At 46.0% G+C, this 22304-nt stretch overlaps 1 protein-coding gene across 2 annotated transcripts; it reads left to right on the plus strand.

Moving 5' to 3' along the window:
- Positions 1–19348: 19348 nt before the first annotated feature.
- Positions 19349–21898, plus strand: LOC119274688. Of its 2 annotated transcripts, none has more exons than XM_037555417.1 (7): positions 19349–19601; positions 19731–19802; positions 20244–20311; positions 21028–21178; positions 21276–21359; positions 21448–21559; positions 21645–21898. In XM_037555417.1, the coding sequence occupies exons 1-7, from the start codon at positions 19464–19466 to the stop codon at positions 21719–21721; spliced, it is 702 nt and encodes a 233-aa protein (XP_037411314.1). In that variant the 5' UTR covers positions 19349–19463; the 3' UTR covers positions 21722–21898. The 2 variants fall into 2 exon arrangements, with proteins under 2 accessions (XP_037411314.1, XP_037411308.1); XM_037555411.1 differs by having other exon boundaries at positions 21448–21555; positions 21640–21898.
- Positions 21899–22304: the final 406 nt, after the last annotated feature.

The following is a 22304-nucleotide window of genomic DNA, read 5'->3' on the forward strand; positions in this document are numbered from 1 at the left end:
CCTTAATAATAAACCCCGAGTGTCCAGGTACGTGCAATATCCTGACGTGGCCACAAGTCAATAACGTCAGCATCCTTCTCGTTTGTATTGAGTATCCGGAGGATGTGAATCAACAAGAGACAGTAGAAAAGGTTTACGCAGGGTCTTAATCTGAAAAGAAACCTTTGAGCGGGTCCCTGCCACACGTCTGCGCCTGTATCTCCGTTGTGCCGTGTCCTGGATGGGTGTAGCACGATTGTCATCTGTAAAAGAGAATAACTTAGGTGAAAGTTTTCGTGCCAAAAAAATTTGGTTATTCTCGATAAACCATTAAAATTCAAGATAAGTCAAGTTGAGCCGAACTAGCCCTAATTACATGCGGGAAGCCCCTGGTACCGTCTATGAGGGTTTAACCATCAAACCATTCTCAGGTATATCTAGTGATGCGCTGGACTCGTCTAACCGTGTCCGGGGTCTTGACGACCTGTCGTTTATTCTAGTTGGTGAGGCCGTCTAGTGCTCGGCTGTTAAAGCCGCCGCACATTCTTCCGCGCGTAGAAAACGCTCAATATTTCCACTAGCTGTGATGGTGCCATGTGGACCGGGCATCTTAAGCTTGAGGGAAGCGTAATGCGGTACTGCGTTAAAACGAGTGAAAGCCGCTCTTCCGAGTAGTGCTTGATAGCCGCTTCGGAATGGAGCGATGTCGAAGGTTAATTTTTCGCTTTGGAAGTTGTTGGGAGAACCGAATACAACCTCTAGTAATAGAGAGCCCGTGGAGCGGGCCTCTGGGCCTGGTATTACTCCCTTGAAGGTAGTATTACTGTGGCTGATTTTTGTCGGGTCTATCCCCATTTTGCGGACTGTGTCCGGATATATCAGATTTAGACCACTGCCACCGTCCATAAGGACTCATGTGAGATGGTACCCGTTTATTATTAGGTCTAACACCAAGGCAGCCAATCCTTCATTCTGGATGCTTGTCGGGTGATTCCTGCGATCAAAAGTGGTCGGGCGGGCCAACCAGGGGTTGAACTTAGGGGTGACGGGCTTCGTCACGTGGATCATGTTTACTGTTTTAACCTCTGGTGGGAATTTTTCTATCCTTCAGTGCTTTGTTGGCGAGGTTCATCCTCGTCTTCGCTTGCTGTCTCCCTCCCCTTGTGTTCGGTGTTTAGCTTACGGGCCTACTTGAAGACCCATCATTCTCTGTGGGTATGATTTGCAGGTTTATCGGGGGTGCCATGAATCTGACATAGTTTGTCTAGAAACTTGTTTAGGCTGGACGGTCCATCTCTGCTGCCTTTGAAAGGCTTTTTCCGCTGACCTGGTCGGGAGCCCTTGAATCCGGCATTTACCGCCGTATTATCTGGGCTATCTTCTTTATTTTGACGCTTGTTTTTACTGTGTCGTGGTTTTCCATTGTCATCCCAGACTTCGGATGTGCTTGGGTCGCTAGTGCTACTGCGGGCTAACCAGCTATCTTTGCCCGTGCAAAAGTGGGTCATGAGGCTTGTCAGGGCTACCATTGTTCTCGGGTTTTCTTGGCCGAGGTGTCTGGCGAGCCATTCGTCTCGGACGCTGTGCTTGAAAGCTGTTAAGGCCTCGGCGTCCGGGCAGTCGACGATTTGGTTCTTCTTAGTGAGAAACATGTTCCAAAGCTTTCGGGCTGACTCTCCGGGCTGCTGAATTATATGACTTAAATCGTCTGCATCCGGGGGTCGAACATAGGTCCCTTGAAAATTATCTCGAAAAGCATCCTCGAGCTCCTCCCAACTTCCAATTGAGTTTTCGGGGAGGCTTTTCAGCCAGTGCCAAGCTGGTCCTTTAAGCTTGAGGTGCAAGTACTTGATGGCGTGGAGATCGTCTCCGTGAGCCATATGGATATGGAGGATAAAGTCCTCAATCCAGACCCCAGGGTCTGTGGTCCCGTCGTACGCCTCTATGTTCACTGGTTTGAATCCTTCTGGAAATTCGTGGTCTAGCACCTCATCGGTGAAACATAGGGGGTGTGCGGCACCCATGTATTTGGATGTATCATGGCGTTCAGACGGTTGTAGTATTTGATTTTGTGCTGGAGCGCGCTTCCCAGATCCATAGATGGATCTGGTCATGCTGGATTTTTGGCGCAAGTCCTCACGTAGATCGTGTATTGACTTATGTGCGGCCTTGTTAGCCGCTCTATCGCGGTCACAAGGTGGTTGATCCGGCCGATTGGCCGTTGTACTCTTCGGCTGTGTGGGCTCTAAGGCCTCATCGTCGAATTCAGGTAATAGCTTGCGCTTTGGATAGCTCTTTGTTCGGTAACTTTCACCATACTTTTCTTTGTTGTCGAGCACTTTGTTCCACCTGTTGTTGAGCGTATTTTGTGCGGCCTTAAGCCTTTGCTTCTGCTTCTTCAGACTCCTCGCTATGGCAATAAGCCTTCTACAGAGGTTCTCTTGTTCTAAGTGCGTTTCCGGGATGATGTGTGCATCTTTGTCCGGACTGTTTGCCTCCCCAGAGGGGGTTTGATGAGGTTTATCCTCGGCGTCGCCGTGTTCGGACATCGGATCCGTACTATGTTCGCTGTTTGCAGTTTCATCGTGCTCCGCCGCTGGGTCGATGTGGTCGTCGTTTCCTCTGGAGTCAACTGGAGTGTTATTTTCTCTTGCACCGTTGTCGCTGTTTTTGTTATGGCGGGACTTAGAGCGGCGCCGCTGACGTCGGCGCTTGGGCTGCTTCTTGGAGGGGCCATCCTCCGCTGTCTCGTCGCCATTGCCTTCTTTGGGTGTATCCACCATGTATATGTCATGTGATGAAGTGGCTTTCCAGCGCCCTGTGGGCACTGGTTCCTATTTGTCTCCTACATCGTCGTCCATACCGTCGATGTCTTCGGAGTCGAATTTGAGCATGTCGGTTAAATCATCGACAGTGGCTACTAAGTGGGTGGTGGATGGGGAGCGAATTTCTTCGTAGTCCGCATCCCATTTTAGCCGGACATAGTTCAGCCAAGGCTCTCCTGACAAGGAGAGAGATCTTAATGAATTTAGCACATCGCCGAAAGGCGAGTGCTGAAAGATATCTGCGGAGGTAAACTCCATGATCGGTGCCCAATCGGATTTGATGGGCGCGGATGTAGGCGGTTCGGAGCCCGTGGCCGGGGACAAGTCCAATGGTCCGACAACACGGCTCTCGTAAGGGGTAAAGTCAGTATCCGGCTCTATCGCCACTGAGAGTGCGGCCTCCATGGCGGGGTCTATTCCCCCGTCCTCGGATGGCCCAATTTGCTCCGAATTAGGGGCCGGAGTAGTGGCAGATGCGATCTCCTGAACACTGTCTGACGGCAGAGTTACGTCATGCTCCTCGTGATTGTGCGGCGCACCTGACACGGGCTCGAATCCGTCGAAGATCAAGTCTCCGCGGATGTCGGCAGTGTAGTTTAAGTTTCCAAACCTGACCTGACGGCCAGGGGCGTAGCTCTCGATCTGCTTCAGATGGCCAAGCGAGTTGGCCCGCAGTGCGAAGCCGCCGAATACGAAGATCTGCCCGGGGAGGAAAACCTCACCCTGGACCGCATCGTTACCGATGATCGAAGGAGCCATCAAGCCTTATGGTGACGGCACAGTGGAACTCTCAATGAAAGCACCAATGTCGGTGTCAAAACTGGCGGATCTTGGGTAGGGGGTCCCGAACTGTGCGTCTATGGCGAATGGTAACAGGAGGCAGGGGACATGATGTTTACCCAGGTTCGGGACCTCTCGATGGAGGTAATACCCTACGTCCTGCTTGATTGATCTTGATGATATGAGTAGTACAAGAGTTGATCTACCACGAGATCGTAGAGGCTAAACCATAGAAGCTAGCCTATGGTATGATTGTATGTTGTCCTACGGACTAAACCCTCTGGTTTATATAGACACCGGAGGGGGCTAGGGTTACACAGAGTCGGTTACAAGGGAGGAGATCTACATATCCATATTGCCAAGCTTGCCTTCCACGCCAAGGAGAGTCCCATCCGGACACGGGACGAAGTCATCAATCTTGTATCTTCATAGTCCAACAGTCCGACCAAAGGATATAGTCCGGCTGTGCGGAGACCCCCTCAATAGGAAATTCATATCTAGTGGATAATCATAATCTTCAGTTTAAAAATATCATCAGTTTCAGTAAGTTCATTCTCTCTAACCCTAGCAAGTTGTTCATCAAGAAATTCACCTAGTGGCACAGTATTAACAAGCAGAGAAGTAGTTTGATCATAAGCATCATGCATAGAAGAAGTGGCATCATTAATAACATGCGACATGTCGGAATCAATAGCATGAGGTGTCGCAAGTTTACTCAAAACAGAAGGAGAATCAAGTGCAGAGCTAGATGGCAGTTCCTTACCTCCCCTCGTAGTTGAGGGAAAATCTCGGTTCTTTAATATTTCAAATTCCTCATAGTGATCAGCAGATATAAATCCCAAATGACTCAAAGAATAGAGCTATGCTCCCCGGCAACGGCACCAGAAAAAGGTCTTGATAACCCACAAGTATAGGGGATCGCAACAGTTTTCGAGGGTAGAGTATTCAACATAAATTTATTGATTCAACACAAGGGGAGCCAAAGAATATCCTCAAGCATTAGCAGCTGAGTTGTCAATTCAAGCACACTGAAAGACTTAATATCTGCAACAAAGTATTTAGTAACAAAGTATTATGGCAATAACGGCAACGGTGGCAAAAGTAACAATAGTTGTTTTGTAGCAATCATAAAGTGGCAACAGAAAAGTAATTGAGCAAAGATCAATATGAAACGAGCTCGTAGGCAATGGATCAATGATGGATAATTATGTCAGATGGCATTCATCATGCAACAACTATAACATAGTGTGACACAGAACTAGCTCCAATTCATCAATATAATGTAGGGATGTATTCCGTATATAGTCATACGTGCTTATGGAAAAGAACTTGCATGACATCTTCTGTCCTACCCTCCCGTGGCAGCAGGGTCCTATTGGAAACTAAGGGATATTAAGGCCTCCATTCAATAGAGTACCGGACCAAAGCATTAGCACTTAGTGAATACATGAACTCCTCAAACTACGGTCATCACCGGGAAGTGTCCCGACTATTGTCACTCCGTGGTTGTCGGATCATAACACGTAGTAGGTGACTATAACTTGCAAGATAGATCAAGAACACAAATATATTCATGAACACATAATAGGTTCAGATCTGAAATCATGGCACTCAGACCCTAGTGACAAGTGTTAAGCATAGCAAAGTCATAGCAACATCAATCTTAGAACATAGTGGATACTAGTGATCAAACCCTAACAAAACTAACTCGATTACATGGTAAATCTCATCCAACCCATCACGGTCCAGCAAGCCTATGATGGGATTACTCACGCATGGCGCTGAGCATCATGGGCTTGGTGGCGGCTCCGAATCGTAAAACGCGATGAATCCTTCTCTCTGATTTTTTTCTCCCTGAACGTGAATATATGGAGTTGGAATTGAGGCCAGCGGAGGTCCGGGGGGGCTACAAGGATAGAGGGCGCGCCCCCACCCTTGTGTCTAGGGTGTGGGCCCTCTTCGGTTGATTCTTTCGCCAATATATTTTATTAATTCCAAAAATCATCTTCAAGAAGTTTCAGGTCATTCCGAGAACTTTTATTTCTGCACAAAAATAACACCATGGCAATTCTGCTGAAAACAACGTCACTCCGGGTTAGTTCCTATTCAAATCGTGCAAGTTAGAGTCCAAAACAAGGGCAAAAGAGTTTGGATAAGTAGATACAATGGAGACGTACCAGGCATCTCCGACGCCGACCCTCAAACTGCCCGTAACTATCCGGATCGTGCGCTCCGGATGTGTTTTTCCATCCAACATGGTTCTGTACCCGTCCGCGGGCCGGTCTGGACATCCTTTTTCTCGCAAACTGGAAACAAATGGAGGGCTTTATGGGAATCTGTACCGTTGCCACGCTCGCTTTCGACAAACCTGGCTCACCCAAACTCCTCCCCCTCGTGCATGATATTTCCCGCCAGAGCGTCCCCACCACATGTCGGGTGATACGTCTCCAACGTATCTACTTTTCCAAACTCTTTTGCCCCTGTTTTGGACTCTAACTTGCATGATTTGAATGGAACTAACCCGGACTGACGCTGTTTTCAGCAGAATTTCCATGGTGTTATTTTTGTATAGAATAAAAAGTTCTCGGAATGACCTGAAACTTCACGGAGATAACATTTGGAATTAATAAAAAAATATTGGTGAAAGAATCAGTAGCAGGGGGGCCACACCCTAGCCACAAGGGTGGGGGCACGCCCTTCGACCTTGTGGGCCCCCTGGACCTCCACCGACCTCAACTCCAACTCCATATATTCAATTTCGGGGAGAAAAACGAGAGAGAAGGATTCATCGCGTTTTACGATACGGAGCCGCCACCAAGGCCTGTTCTTCCTTGGGAGGGCAGATCCGGAGTCCGTTTTGGGCTCCGGAGAGGGGAATTTGTCACCATCGTCATCATCAACCATCCTCCATCACCAATTTCATGATGCTCACCGCCGTTCGTGAGTAATTCCATCGCAGGCTTGCTGGACCATGATGGGTTGGATGGGATTTACCATGTAATCGAGTTAGTTTTGTTAGGGTTTGATCCCTAGTATCCACTATGTTATAAGATTGATGTTGCTATGACTTTGCTATGCCTAACGCTTGTCACTAGGGCCCGAGTGCCATGATTCCAGATCTGAACCTATTATGTTTTCATGAATATATTTGTGTTATCCAATATTGCAAGTTATAGTCACCTACTACGTGTTATGATCCGGCAACCACGGAGTGACAATAGTCGGGACCACTCCCGGTGATGACCGTAGTTTGAAGAGTTCATGTATTCACTAAGTGCTAATGTTTTGGTCTGGTACTCTATTAAAAGGAGGCCTTAATATCCCTTAGTTTTCAATAGGACCCCCTGCCACGGGAGGGTAGGACAAAAGATGTCATGCAAGTTCTTTTCCATAAGCACGTATGACTATATTCGAAATACATGCCTACATTATATTGATGAACTAGAGCTAGTTCCGTGTCACCCTATGTTATAACCGTTGCATGATGCATGACATCCGACATAATTATCCATCATGGATCCATTGCCTACAAGCTTTTCATATATTGATCTTTGCTTAGTTACTTTTTTGTTGCCACTGTTACGATTGCGACAAAACCGCTACTATTACTTTTGCCACCGTCACCGTTACTTCCATACTACTTTGCTACTAAATACTTCGCTACAGATATTAAGTCTTTTGGGTGTGGTTGAATTAACAACTCAGCTGCTAATACTCAAGAATATTCTTTGGCTCCCCTAGTGTCGAATCAATAAATTTGGGTTGAATACTCTACCCTCGAAAACTGTTGCGATCCCCTATTCTTGTGGGTTATCATCGGGAAACGTAGTAGAAAACAAAAAAAACAGCCATGCCTATGCACACCCAAGATCAATATGAAGATGCATAACAGGTTGGGATCATGACCGTTACCATCATCGTGGTGCAGTGAAATAAGATCGTGTCGGTGTAGATTGTTGGGGAACGTAGTAATTTCAAAAAAATTCCTACGCACACGCAAGATCATGGTGATGCATAGCAACGAGAGGGGAGAGAGAGATCTATGTACCCTTGTAGACCGACAGCGGAAGCGTTATGACAACGCGGTTGATGTAGTCGTACGTCTTCACGGCCCGACCGGTCAAGCACCAAAACTACGGCACCTCCGAGTTCTAGCACATGTTCAGCTCGATGACGATCCCCGGACTCCGATACAGCAAAGTGTCGGGGAAGAGTTCCGTTAGCACGATGGCGTGGTGACGATCTTGATGTTCTACCGTCGCAGGGCTTCGCCTAAGCACCGCTACAATATTATCGAGAATTATGGTGGAAGGGGGCACCACACACGGCTAAGAGAATGATCACAAAGATCAACTTGTGTGTCTAGGGGTGCCCCCTACCCCCGTATATAAAGGAGCAAGGGGAGGAGGCCGGCCGGCCCTATAGGCGCGCCAAGGAGGAGTCCTCCTCCTAGTAGGAGTAGGAGGGGGAAGCGCCGCCCCCTTCTCCTAGTCCAATTCGGACCAGGGGGGAGGAGGCGCGCGGCCCACCCTGGCTGCCCTTCTCTTTCTCCACTAAGGCCCATATGGCCCATTACTTCTCCCGGGGGGGTTCCGGTAACCCTCCGGTACTCCGGTTTTCTCCAAAATCACCCGGAACACTTTCGGTGTCCGAATATAGCCGTCCAATATATCAATCTTTATGTCTCGACCATTTCGAGACTCCTTGTTATGTCCGTGATCACATCCGGGACTCCGAACTAACTTCGGTACATCAAAACTCATAAACTCATAATATAGCTGTCATCAAAACCTTAAGCGTGCGGACCCTACGGGTTCGAGAACAATGTAGACATGACCGAGACATGTCTCCGGTCAATAACCAATAGCGGAACCTGGATGCTCATATTGGCTCCTACATATTCTACGAAGATCTTTATCGGTCAGACCGCATAACAACATACGTTGTTCCCTTTGTCATCGGTATGTTACTTACCCGAGATTCGATCGTCGGTATCTCAATACCTAGTTCAATCTCGTTACCGGCAAGTCTCTTTACTCGTTTCATAATACATCATCTCGCAACTAACTCATTAGTTCAATGCTTGCAAGGCTTATGTGATGTGCATTACCGAGAGGGCCCAGAGATACCTCTCCGACAATCAGAGTGACAAATCCTAATCTCGAAATACGCCAACCCAACATTTACCTTTGGAGACACCTATAGAGCTCCTTTATAATCACCCAGTTACTTGTGACGTTTGGTAGCACACAAAGTGTTCCTCCGGCAAACGGGAGTTGCATAATCTCATAGTCATAGGAACATGTATAAGTCATGAAGAAAGCAATAGCAACATGCTAAATGATCGGGTGCTAAGCTAATGGAATGGGTCATGTCAATCACATCATTCTCCTAATAATGTGATCCCGTTAATCAAATGACAACACGTGTCTATGGTTAGGAAACATAACCATCTTTGATTAATGAGCTAGTCAAGTAGAGGCATACTAGTGACATTTAGTTTGTCTATGTATTCACACAAGTATTATGTTTCTGGATAATACAATTCTAGCATGAATAATAAACATTTATCATGATATAAGGAAATAAAATAATAACATTATTATTTCCTCTAGGGCATATTTCCTTCAGTCTCCCACTTGCACTAGAGTCAATAATCTAGATTACACAGTAATGATTCTAACACCCATGGAGCTTTGGTGCTGATCATGTTTTGCTCGTGGAAGAGGCCTAGTCAACGGGTCTGCAACATTTAGATCCGTATGTATCTTGCAAATCTCTATGTCTCCCACCTGGACTAGATCCCGAATGGAATTGAAGCATCTCTTGATGTGCTTGGTTCTCTTGTGAAATCTGGATTCCTTTGCCATGGCAATTGCACCAGTATTGTCACAAAAGATTTTCATTGGACCCGATGCACTAGGTATGACACCTAGATCGGATATGAACTCCTTCATCCAGACTCCTTCGTTTGTTGCTTCCGAAGCAGCTACGTACTCCGCTTCACATGTAGATCCTGCCATAACGCTTTGTTTAGAACTGCACCAACTGACAGCTCCACCGTTTAATGTAAACACGTATCCGGTTTGCGATTTAGAATCGTCCGGATCAGTGTCAAAGCTTGCATCAACGTAACCATTTACTATGAGCTCTTTGTCACCTCCATATATGAGAAACATATCCTTAGTCCTTTTTAGGTATTTCAGGATGTTCTTGACCGCTGCCCAGTGATCCACTCCTGGATTACTTTGGTATCTCCCTGCTAGACTTATAGCAAGACACACATCAGGTCTGGTACACAGCATTGCATACATGATAGAGCCTATGGCTGAAGCATAGGGAACATCTTTCATTTTCTCTCTATCTTCTACATTGGTCGGGCATTGAGTCTTACTCAATTTCACACCTTGTAACACAGGCAAGAATCATTTCTTTGCTTGATCCATTTTGAACTTCTTCAAAATTTTGTCAAGGTATGTGCTTTGTGAAAGTCCAATTAAGCGTCTTGATCTATCTCTATAGATCTTAATGCCCAATATGTAAGCAGCTTCACCGATGTCTTTCATTGAAAAACTCTTATTTAAGTATCCCTTTATGCTATTCAGAAATTCTATATCATTTCTGATTAGTAATATGTCATCTACATATAATATCAGAAATGCTACAGAGCTCCCACTCACTTTCTTTAAATACAGGCTTCTCCAAAAGTCTGTACAAAACCAAATGCTTTGATCACACTATCAAAGCGTTTATTCCAACTCCGAGAAGCTTGCACCAGTCCATAAATGGATCGCTGGAGCTTGCATACTTTGTTAGCTCCCTTTGGATCGACAAAACCTTCCGGTTGCATGATATACAACTCTTCTTCCAGAAATCCATTCAGGAATGCAGTTTTGACATCCATCTGCCAAATTTCATAATTATAAAATGCGGCAATTGCTAACATGATTCGGACAGACCTAAGCATCGCTACGGGTGAGAAGGTCTCATCGTAGTCAATCCCTTGAACTTGTCGAAAACCTTTTGCGACAAGTCGAGCTTTGTAGACAATAATATTACCGTCAGCGTCAGACTTCTTCTTGAAGATCCATTTATTCTCAATTGCTTGCCGATCATTGGGCAAGTCAACCAAAGTCCATACTTTGTTCTCATACATGGATCCCATCTCAGATTTCATGGCTTCAAGCCATTTTGCGGAATCTGGGCTCACCATCGCTTCTTCATAGTTCGTAGGTTCATCATGATCTAGTAGCATGACTTCTAGAACAGGATTACGTACCACTCTGGTGCGGATCTTACTCTGGTTGATCTACGAGGTTCAGTAGTATCTTGTTCTGAAGTTTCATGATCATCATCATTAGCTTCCTCACTAATTGGTGTAGGTGTCACAGAAACTGGTTTCTGTGATGTACTACTTTCCAATAAGGGAGCAGGTACAGTTACCTCGTCAAGTTCTACTTTCCTCCCACTCACTTCTTTCGAGAGAAACTCCTTCTCTAGAAAGTTTCTGAATTTAGCAACAAAAGTCTTGCCTTCGGATCTGTGATAGAAGGTGTATCCAATAGTTTACTTTGGATATCCTATGAATACACATTTCTCCGATTTGGGTTCGAGCTTATCAGGTTGAAGCTTTTTCACATAAGCATCGCAGCCCCAAACTTTCAGAAACGACAACTTTGGTTTCTTGCTAAACCACAGTTCATAAGGAGTCGTCTCAACGGATTTTGATGGTGCCCTATTTAACGTGAATGCGGCCGTCTCTAGAGCATATCCCCAAAACGATAGCGGTAAATCAGTAAGAGACATCATAGATCGCACCATATCTAGTAAAGTACGATTACGACGTTCGGACACACCATTACGCTGTGGTGTTCCGGGTGGCGTGAGTTGCGAAACTATTCCGCATTGTTTCAAATGTACACCAAACTCGTAACTCAAATATTCTCCTCCACGATCAGATCGTAGGAATTTTATTTTCTTGTTACGATGATTTTCAACTTCACTCTGAAATTCTTTGAACTTTTCAAACGTTTCAGACTTATGTTTCATTAAGTAGATATACCCATATCTGCCTAAGTCATCAGTGAAGGTGAGAAAATAACGATATCCGCCACGAGCCTCAACATTCATCGGACCACATACATCTGTATGTATGATTTCCAACAAATCTGTTGCTCTCTCCATAGTACCGGAGAATGGTGTTTTTGTCATCTTACCCATAAGGCACGGTTCGCAAGTACCAAGTGATTCATAATCAAGTAGTTCCAAAAGTCCATCAGTATGGAGTTTCTTCATGCGCTTTACACCGATATGACCCAAACGGCAGTGCCACAAATAAGTTGCACTATCATTATCAACTCTGCATCTTTTGGCTTCAACATTATGAATATGTGTGTCACTACTATCGAGATTTAATAAGAATAGACCACTCTTTAAGGGTGCATGACCATAAAAGATATTACTCATATAAATAGAACAACCATTATTCTCTGATTTAAATGAATAACCGTCTCGGATCAAACAAGATCTAGATATAATGTTCATGCTTAACGCTGGCACCAAATAACAATTATTTAGGTCTAATACTAATCCCAAAGGTAGATGTAGAGGTAGCGTGCCGACCGTGATCACATCGACTTTGGAACCATTTCCCACGCGCATCGTCACCTCGTCCTTAGCCAATCCTCGCTTAATCCGTAGTCCCTGTTTCGAGTTGCAAATGTTAGCAACAGAACCAGTATCAAATACCCAGGTGCTACTGCGAGCATTAGTAAGGTACACATCAATAACATGTATATCACATATACCTTTGTACACCTTGCCATCCTTCTTATCCGCCAAATACTTGGGGCAGTTCCGCTTCCAGTGACCAGTCTGCTTGCAGTAGAATCACTCAGTTTCAGGCTTAGGTCCAGGTTTGGGTTTCTTCTCTTGAGTAACAACTTGCTTGCTATTCTTTTTGAAGTTCCCCTTCTTCTTTCCTTTGCCCTTTTTCTTTAAACTAGTGGTCCTGTTGACCATCAACACTTGATGCTCCTTCTTGATTCTACCTCCGCAGCTTTCAGCATTGCGAAGAGCTCGGGAATAGTCTTATTCATCCCTTGCATATTATAGTTCATCACGAAGCTCTTGTAGCTTGGTGGCAGTGATTGGAGAATTCTGTCAATGACGCAATCATCTGGAAGATTAACTCCCAATTGAATCAAGTGATTATTATACCCAGACATTTTGAGTATATGCTCACTGACAGAATTTTTCTCCTCCATCTTGCAGCTATAGAACTTATTGGAGACTTCATATCTCTCAATCCGGGGATTTGCTTGAAATATTAACTTCAACTCCTGGAACATCTCATATGCTCCATGACGTTCAAAACATCGTTGAAGTCCCGATTCTAAGCCGTAAAGCATGGCACACTGAACTATCGAGTAGTCATCAGCTTTGCTCTGCCAGACGTTCATAACATCTGGTGTTGCTCCAGCAGCAGGCCTGGCACCTAGCGGTGCTTCCAGGACGTAATTCTTCTGTGCAGCAATGAGGATAATCCTCAAGTTACGGACCCAGTCCGTGTAATTGCTACCATCATCTTTCAACTTTGCTTTCTCAAGGAATGCATTAAAATTCAACGGAACAATGGCACGGGCCATCTATCTACAATCAAACATAAACAAGCAAGATACTATCAGGTACTAAGTTCATGATAAATTTAGGTTCAATTAATCATATTACTAAAGAACTCCCACTTAGATGGACATCCCTCTAATCCTCTAAGTGATTACGTGATCCAAATCAACTAAACCATGTCCGATCATCACATGAGATGGAGTAGTTTCATTGGTGAACATCACTATGTTGATCATATCTACTATATGATTCACGCTCGACCTTTCGGTCTCCGTGTTCCGAGGCCATATCTGTATATGCTTGGCTCATCAAGTATAACCTGAGTATTCCGCGTGTGCAACTGTTTTGCACCTGTTGTATTTGAACGTAGAGCCTATCACACCCGATCATCACGTGGTGTCTCAGCACGAAGAACTTTCACAACGGTGCATACTCAAGGAGAACACTTCTTGATAATTAGTGAGAGATCATCTTAAAATGCTATCGTCAATCAAAGCAAGATAAGATGCATAAAAGATAAACATCACATGCAATCAATATAAGTGATATGATATGGCCATCATCATCTTGTGCTTGTGATCTTCATCTTCTAAGCACCGTCGTGATCACCATCGTCACCGGCGCAACACCTTGATTACCATCTAGCATCGTTGTCGTCTCGCCAATCTTATGCTTCCACGACTATCGCTACCGCTTAGTGATAAAGTAAAGCATTACAACGCAATTGCATTGCATACAATAAAGCGACAACCATATGGCTCCTGCCAGTTGCCGATAACTTGGTTACAAAACATGATCATCTCATACAATAAAATTTAGCATCATGTCTTGACCATATCACATCACAACATGCCCTGCAAAAACAAGTTAGACGTCCTCTACTTTGTTGTTGCAAGTTTTACGTGGCTGCTACGGGCTTAAGCAAGAACCAATCTTACCTACGCATCAAAACCACAACGATAGTTTGTCAAGTTGGTGTTGTTTTAACCTTCGCAAGGACCGGGCGTAGCCACACTCAGTTCAACTAAAGTTGGAGAAACTGACACCCGCTAGCCACCTTTGTGCAAAGCACGTCGGGAGAACCGGTCTCGCGTAAGCGTACGCGTAATGTCGGTCCGGGCCGCTTCGTCCAACAATACCGCCGAACCAAAGTATGACATGATGGTAAGCAGTATGACTTATATCGCCCACAACTCACTTGTGTTCTACTCGTGCATATAACATCAACACATAAAACCTGGCTCTGATGCCACTGTTGGGGAACGTAGTAATTTCAAAAAAATTCCTACGCACACGCAAGATCATGGTGATGCATAGCAATGAGAGGGGAGAGTGTGATCTACGTACCCTTGTAGACCGACAGTGGAAGCGTTATGACAACGCGGTTGATGTAGTCGTACATCTTCACGGCCCGACCGATCAAGCACCGAAACTACGGCACCTCCGAGTTCTAGCACACGTTCAGCTCGATGACGATCCCCGAACTCCGATCCAGCAAAGTGTCGGGGAAGAGTTCCGTCAGCACGACGGCGTGGTGACGATCTTGATGTTCTACCATCGCAGGGCTTCGCCTAGGCACTGCTACAATATTATCGAGGATTGTGGTGGAAGGGGGCACCGCACACGGCTAAGAGAACGATCACGAAGATCAACTTGTATGTCTAGGGGTGCCCCTGCCCCCGTATATAAAGGGGCAAGGGGAGGAGGCCGGCCGGCCCTATAGGCGCGCCAAGGAGGAGTCCTCCTCCTAGTAGGAGTAGGACTCCTACTAGGAGGGGGAAGGAAGTGGGGAGGGAGAAGGAAAGGGGAGCGCCGCCCCCCTCTCCTAGTCCAATTCGGACCAGGGGGAGGAGGCACGCGGCCCACCCTGGCTGCCCTTCTCTTTCTCCACTAAGGCCCATATGTCCCATTACTTCTCCCGGGGGGGTTCCGGTAACCCTTCGGTACTCCGGTTTTCTCCGAAATCACCCGGAACACTTCCGGTGTCCGAATATAGCCGTCCAATATATCAATCTTTATTTCTCGACCATTTTGAGACTCCTCGTTATGTCCGTGATCACATCCGGGACTCCGAACTAACTTCGGTACATCAAAACTCATAAACTCATAATATAATTGTCATCGAAACCTTAAGCGTGCGGACCCTACGGGTCCGAGAACAATGTAGACATGACCGAGACATGTCTCCGATCAATAACCAATAGCGGAACCTGGATGCTCATATTGGCTCCTACATATTCTACGAAGATCTTTATTGGTCAGACCGCATAACAACATATGTTGTTCCCTTTGTCATCGGTATGTTACTTGCCCGAGATTCGATCGTCGGTATCTCAATACCTAGTTAAATCTCGTTACCGGGAAGTCTCTTTACTCGTTTCGTAATACATCATCTCGCAACTAACTCATTAGTTGCAATGCTTGCAAGGCTTATGTGATGTGCATTACCGAGAGGGCCCAGAGATACCTCTCCGACAATCGGAGTGACAAATCCTAATCTCGAAATACGCCAACCCAACATTTACCTTTGGAGACACCTATAGAGCTCCTTTATAATCACCCAGTTACGTTGTGACGTTTGGTAGCACACAAAGTGTTCCTCCGACAAACGGGAGTTGCATAATCTCATAGTCATAGGAACATGTATAAGCCATGAAGAAAGCAATAGCAACATACTAAACGATCGGGTGCTAAGCTAATAGAATGGGTCATGTCAATCACATCATTCTCCTAATAATGCGATCCCGTTAATCAAATGACAACACATGTCTATGGTTAGGAAACATAACCATCTTTGATTAATGAGCTAGTCAAGTAGAGGCATACTAGTGACATTTAGTTTGTCTATGTATTCACACAAGTATTATGTTTCCGAATAATACAATTCTAGCATGAATAATAAACATTTATCATGATATAAGGAAATAAAATAATAACATTATTATTGCCTCTAGGGCATATTTCCTTCATAGATCGTACTTGGAGTCCCTCGAACCGTTGATGAGCGATCCTGTGAACCGCTCATGAATAGTCCCTCGAACCAAAGAGCGAAAGTATGACCTCTCTACTTGGTTGCACGCATGCAACCTTCACAATGCGACAACACTTCATCGTTCAGAGCTAATTGCTGCCGGAGAATTAGAGGGGGGATTAGAACCACACGAGACTCTTAATTATAAGGATTAGAGGATTAGTCTACCTTTGATTAGTCAACTAGGACCAACTAGAACCAGAAGAACTAGAGGAGGCTCCAAAACTTGTGTGTACAAAAGGGCACCAAACCTCTAGTATATATAGGTTAGTGGGGGAGGGAGGGCTGCCACCAAGGGGGGAGGAGTCCCCCTTGTGCGCCAGCCTAGGGGGGAGGAGTCTAACTCCTCCTCCATCCCAACACGGCCTCCTTACTTAGGGAAGGAGGCGCCTCCCCACTTGGGGCCTTTGTGGCCCAAGCTGCCTTCTACCACTTGGCCTTCTTAGGCCCGTTGATATTGAATTAAATATAAAATTATTCTAAATACTCTCAGATCAGTTTATATATAATTTAACATCCCTGGAAACATTTTCCACCTATATATTATTTATCGGTAATATCCGGCATTACCCGATATTCACCGAAACCCTTCCAGTGACCCCGGAACGCTTCCGAATCCTCTTGGAACTATTCTGGATATTAATGAAACAATACCACAAATATATTCTCATCACTCCCGTTATACTAACACTCAACAGATCGTGATTGCCTTAAGTGTGTGACCCCATAGTTTCGGTAACTCATAGACATGAACGAAACCGTTTGTTCAATGACTGACAGTGGAACCGTGGACGTCCATATCGATCCCTATGAGCACACGAATGATATTTGAGTGAACCTTTGGTTATCATGTGATGTTCCTTTTGCTTCATGATACTTCACAAAACCCGGGATACATCGGTACCCCCCTAAGTCATCACCATGCTCACTATACCAAAATCCTCGTCACCATTTTTCTTTTCTTTCTCGTTATTGTGTTCTGGCATCCCCTTGACGTAGTCACCTATGCCTGGTCAGGCGATGATGGACGTCATTAGACGGAGAGGGCCTTAAAAATATCTCTCCATCGTCGGAGAAGCAAATCCCACTCTCGAGCTATCTAGTCCCTTGTCAAACTTTCTAATGAACCTATAAGTTATCGTTATGATCATCGTGTTACAGGTGACGTTTGAGCAACCCCAAAGCCCACTATATGGTAAGAAGTGACTACGATATTCTCATGGTCTAAGGAGCAAAATCACATGTTAACACTCTATGTTATTACAATTGATTATAGACGATATTAACTCAATTCATAACAGACAAGATTGGGTCGATTCAATATGACCGTTCTTCCAATGTCATAATCTCAATGTTGTTTTAGGACTATCGCTACACTTAACAATATCCCGAGATCTGGAAAATGTGATCACCAACAACACTTGATCTAGTCCTAGAGGCAAGACTAGGAACCTTTCTTTTTTACTGTTTATTATTCCACATGTGCATATGAGTTTTCTACTGAATCACATATTCCAGGATCATAGCAGTTATAGCATAGAATATAAAGTTTGTAATTATGAGTATGGAAATATAACAATACAAATATTATTGCCTCTAGAGCATATTTCTAACACCACATTGACACCGGCCTAGAGCGGACGTGATATCTTACTTGCGCTGGCATTGAAGCGGCTCGTCGGCCGAGAGCGCCGCCTGTTGCACACGCCTTCTCTCCGCACTGAAATGGCATTTGTCTGCCCACCTACCTCCATTAAACCAGCGTGTGTGTGGAGGAACATAATCTATTGCCCGAGCGCCACATGTTCGTCCCTGTGTCGGCTGATATATATTAAGCACCTCTCTGGTAGGTGTCTTGCATCCGCACACTATTTAAACATGTCCATGCGCCGGGCAGGAACCACACCCTAGTATCACACTCGGCATGGCCTCCAGCTCCAAATTCTTCTGTGATGGCCTCTCTGGCGAGTAGAAGAAGGAGCTCTTCAGCATTGCAGCTGCATGGGTTGCCCGACAAGCCAGCAGGATACAGGAGGGCTTGCCGGCAAGCCCTCCAGAGCAGGTGCCACTGCCACCACCAGGACGTCCTCGCTCGTCCAAACTGGCCAATGTTGTCTCCTTGCAAATCTGTCGCGAGCGATGCCGGCAACGCGTCTGACACGCGAAGAATAAGCCTTGTTCGCGGATGTTGACTCAACAGCAGAGGAATTTGACTGGGCACCAACGATGAGGTCACCAACTCCGCGTCAGTCGTGCCCCGACGCCACGACGACCAAGTCGGCATGTCTGCGGCCGCCGCTGACATCGAGGAAAAGTAGAACATGGATGGTCGCCGCCGGTTGGGTCCCATGAAGGTCAACGCCGCCGCCTCACCGAGTTGCACAGCCGGTGACTTGCCCGGGGCGTAGGCCACGGCGTCCGTCTTTTCCGTTCCAAAAACCAATTTTAATTTGTGCTTCGCGGTAGCGGAGGGTGGCTACTCTTCCCCTCCCGCTAAAGCATGTCCCTCCGGGGTTTAGGGCAGTCCGATGAGCGGGCTGCCGGACAAAGGGAAGACATGTCATGGAAATGAAGACCCGCCGCGGCCAACTATACGCTAGTTTAGCCTAGTCTGGTATAGTTTAGTTAAATATAAAGGTTTTCATCTGGTTTGTATGAAAATTATCCAGTTCGCATGTAATTTGTTTGATTAGATTCAAATTCTGTTTTAAATGTACCTGGATAACTTTGAATGACCGGCTTTTCCTTTAGTATTTGTGGACGAATGCGGTGTCTGATCTATGGGTCGGTCTTGGAGATGCTCTGAATACCAACGAGTGTAGTACCAACGGGTGTACGACACACAACACATGTATGGCAGGAAGTATGGCAACAATCCGGTCGTACAAAGCACGCCGAGGCCCAGATCGACCAGGAGCTAGCTAATTGAAGCCTGCCCGTTGCGGCGGCCCGGAACCAACTAGCAACTGCCGTGGCCGTTCCCAGAGCGTTCGGGGCCACCACCTGTCGCGCATTTGGATTTCCGTGGCCCCTTTCGGTTTCTCCTCCTCGTCGTACCTATTTAATGCCACCTATGTTCCAGAAAAACCTTATTCAATGCCATCCCCATTCAGGGAAAGGGGAGAGAATCAGAGGAGCAGCAGCCAATAGCCGCCCGCGGAGATAGCCAGAGCCGGAGCCAGAGAGGAAGGCTGGAATTCGAGAGATCGGAGGGAGGGAGGAGGATGACGGAGCGGCAGGACGAGGCGTGGTGCTCGTGCTCGCCGAGGCAGTGCAGGATTTGCCACGAGGAGGAAGGGGACGACGGCTGCGCAACCGCAACCGCCATGGAGTCTCCCTGCGGATGCTCTGGCTCCCTCAAGGTATATGTCGTGTATACATGGATTGCTATCATTCTGGCTGTTGTTCTGCCCAATTCCTTGGGTGTTCCCTTCTCCCGATCGGTGCCGTTTCTTGATGGTTGATCTGCGTGTTCATGTCGTGTTCTCCAGTATGCTCACAGGGGGTGCGTGCAGAGATGGTGCGACGAGAAGGGGAGCACCGTCTGCGAGATTTGCCTCCAGGTAACTCGGCCTTCTCTGGTTCCGTTGCATCTCCTTGAAAAAATCTCACTGGAATCCTCGCGTGTCCAGTTATTTCGCTTGATCATCATTTCCTACCGTCCGTTTATCCATGGGAATTTCCTTTTTTGAAAAACTTCTATTCTAATCTTTGCCTGATCATCATTTCCTACTGTTTTATCCATGAGAATTTCCATTTTTTACTTAAAAAATATATAGCAAAAAAAAGAGGACTAGGCTATGGGAGGATGAACCAACTCTGTTCGCCCTTTTCCACGATTTCCGGAATTGAGACCCGTGTGAGTGAGTGCTTCACAGCTTGGGTAGGACTCCTGTAAAGAGTAGATGTTTTTAGCATACCGAGTACTGTACAATCTTTTCATAGATAGAACTCTCCGCTGCTTGTTTCCTTGCTTTTGTTTAACATGTTTTTTTGCTGTCCAGAATTACGAGCCTGGATACACCGTTGCTCCCAAGAAAACTCAAGTTGCTCATGTCGCAGTCACCATCAGGTGCCGCCCCTCCCCACTCCATTTCCGTTTTCTCCCTCTCCTCTCTTGGTAACTGGGACCGGTGCTGGTACGCGCAAAGAGGCTATAGAACGTAGTGAATGCTGAATAGTAAAACCTTACTCCTAATTCATGTCTAGTGAGTGACATGCAACTGTCATCAACCATTTGGAATGCCCAATAAAACATTCGGATCCTGACCTGGTTGCCGGGGTTCACAATAGCGAGGCACGACCAGTATACAAAAATTCAAACCATTCAGGTAAATAAACAAGAATACCAATCAAACAGCAGCTGTCCGTCTCACTCTACGCGGCATGGCATCTTGTTTCTTTAGGACGGGGGGAAAGCAAAGAACAAATGATCATTGACAGAGCCGCCGACCGGTACGTGGATTCGGTCCAGCTGTTTCGCCAGCCAAGTTGTACAGTACCAAATACCAACCGCCTTGTCCTGATTATTCTCCTCATGAGATGGCAGATAAGATGCCCTCCATTTCACATCTGTACAACCGTGTCCTGCACTCCTGCAGCACCATGCCATTGCAGCCTTGCAAAACTGCAAACGAGTCAACCCGTCTCTTGGTTCGCACTACTGCAGAGATAGGTACCATCTGTTCAACAATGCAATGAGAATACGAGATGGCATGAATGGTCCAGAGGGTCAAATGTTGAATCCTGTCATCGCCATCACACGTTAACCTGTTGTTCGTGGTGCAGAGGGAGCCTGGAGGTCCCAAGGCAGGATTATGAGGCACCGGAGGATGCCGTGTTGATCGGGCTCGACGCGGCGGTGGGTGACCCGGCCTACGCCGAGTGCGCGAGCGCCGCCGGCAGAAGTGCTGCCTGGTGCCGGTCGGTGACGGTGACGGTACACCCCTGACCGAGACTTTGAACCACATTGCCATGTTCAGAACTTCAGATGCGAATGGCGTTGAACTCTGACCGAATTCTGCTTGTCCGTGCAGTTCACTGTTGTGTTGCTGCTGAGGCATCTCATCGCCCTGGTGACCGTCGGCGCCGCGAATCAGTACGCCTTCAGCCTGCTGACGGTGAGTTCTATCCATGATTTTTCCCTCGGATAAATAAACAAATAAAGGTGATCCATGATTGTTTGACATGTGTTCCTTTTCTTTGAAGATATACTTGCTGAGGGCGAGTGGGATCTTGCTGCCGTTCTACGTCCTCATGCGGCTCATCTCCGCGGTGCAGCACGGCCAGATGCAGTACCGGCTGCAGATGCTCCAGGTGCGTTGCGTCGTCCGAGTTTTAGGCGCTGGTTGCAGGGGAGGTTCCAGTGAGCAAGTTTTTGACACCTGTTTCTTGCTGCAGGATCAAAAGAAGGAACGCATCAAGAATGCAACACGGGGTGCCCGGTCAGAGACAACAGCAGCATGTGATTCTTGTTGTGTGAGGAGTGGATGTTGTCCGCTAGAATAGTCTTAAATGTATTATTATTGATGTTGATCAGGGAGCAATTAGGAAAAAAGAAAGAGAAAGAAAAATTGTTCATAAGCTTTCCGGTGTGTATGTGCACATATATTTCATTCAGTGATGAATGAATCAACAACTCCAAATCCAGCTTTTCTTTTATCAAGACAGTGCAACCCTCAGCTCTTGATAATCTCAAAATATACAGGCTGCGAAGATGGACTTTCTCGGGGTCTATATAAAGCTTACACCAGCAGACAAGTACTTCCTCCATCCGGAGTTAGTCATCCGGAATAATTTGACACTCAAACTGATTTGTTTAGCAAAGTACTTTCTCCATTCCAAATTACTCGTTACAGAAATGGATATATTTAAAATTAAAATATATATAAATACATTGACAAGTAATTCGGAATGAAGGAAGTAGTTATGAACTTTAACTTTCCGCTTTATTCATATGATGTCATATGGTACCGTGAATATGATCAAAGAGCATTCATGGTAAGAGCATTTACAGTCGGACGCCTAAAATCATAAGAAGAAAAAAAATCTCAAACACCTAGCTG

This window comes from Triticum dicoccoides, chromosome 1A (genome assembly GCF_002162155.2).
Source record: "Triticum dicoccoides isolate Atlit2015 ecotype Zavitan chromosome 1A, WEW_v2.0, whole genome shotgun sequence".
Lineage (NCBI taxonomy): Eukaryota > Viridiplantae > Streptophyta > Magnoliopsida > Poales > Poaceae > Triticum > Triticum dicoccoides.

Excerpts from the sequence above, each read along its gene's own strand:
- LOC119274688 (XM_037555411.1), top strand. The coding sequence starts at position 19,464 with ATGACGGAGCGGCAGGACGAGGCGTGGTGCTCGTGCTCGCCGAGGCAG. Across the intron at positions 19,602-19,730 it reads GATGCTCTGGCTCCCTCAAG|TATGCTCACAGGGGGTGCGT; the intron begins GTATATGTCGTG and ends CGTGTTCTCCAG. Across the intron at positions 21,360-21,447 it reads ACGCCTTCAGCCTGCTGACG|ATATACTTGCTGAGGGCGAG; the intron begins GTGAGTTCTATC and ends TTTTCTTTGAAG.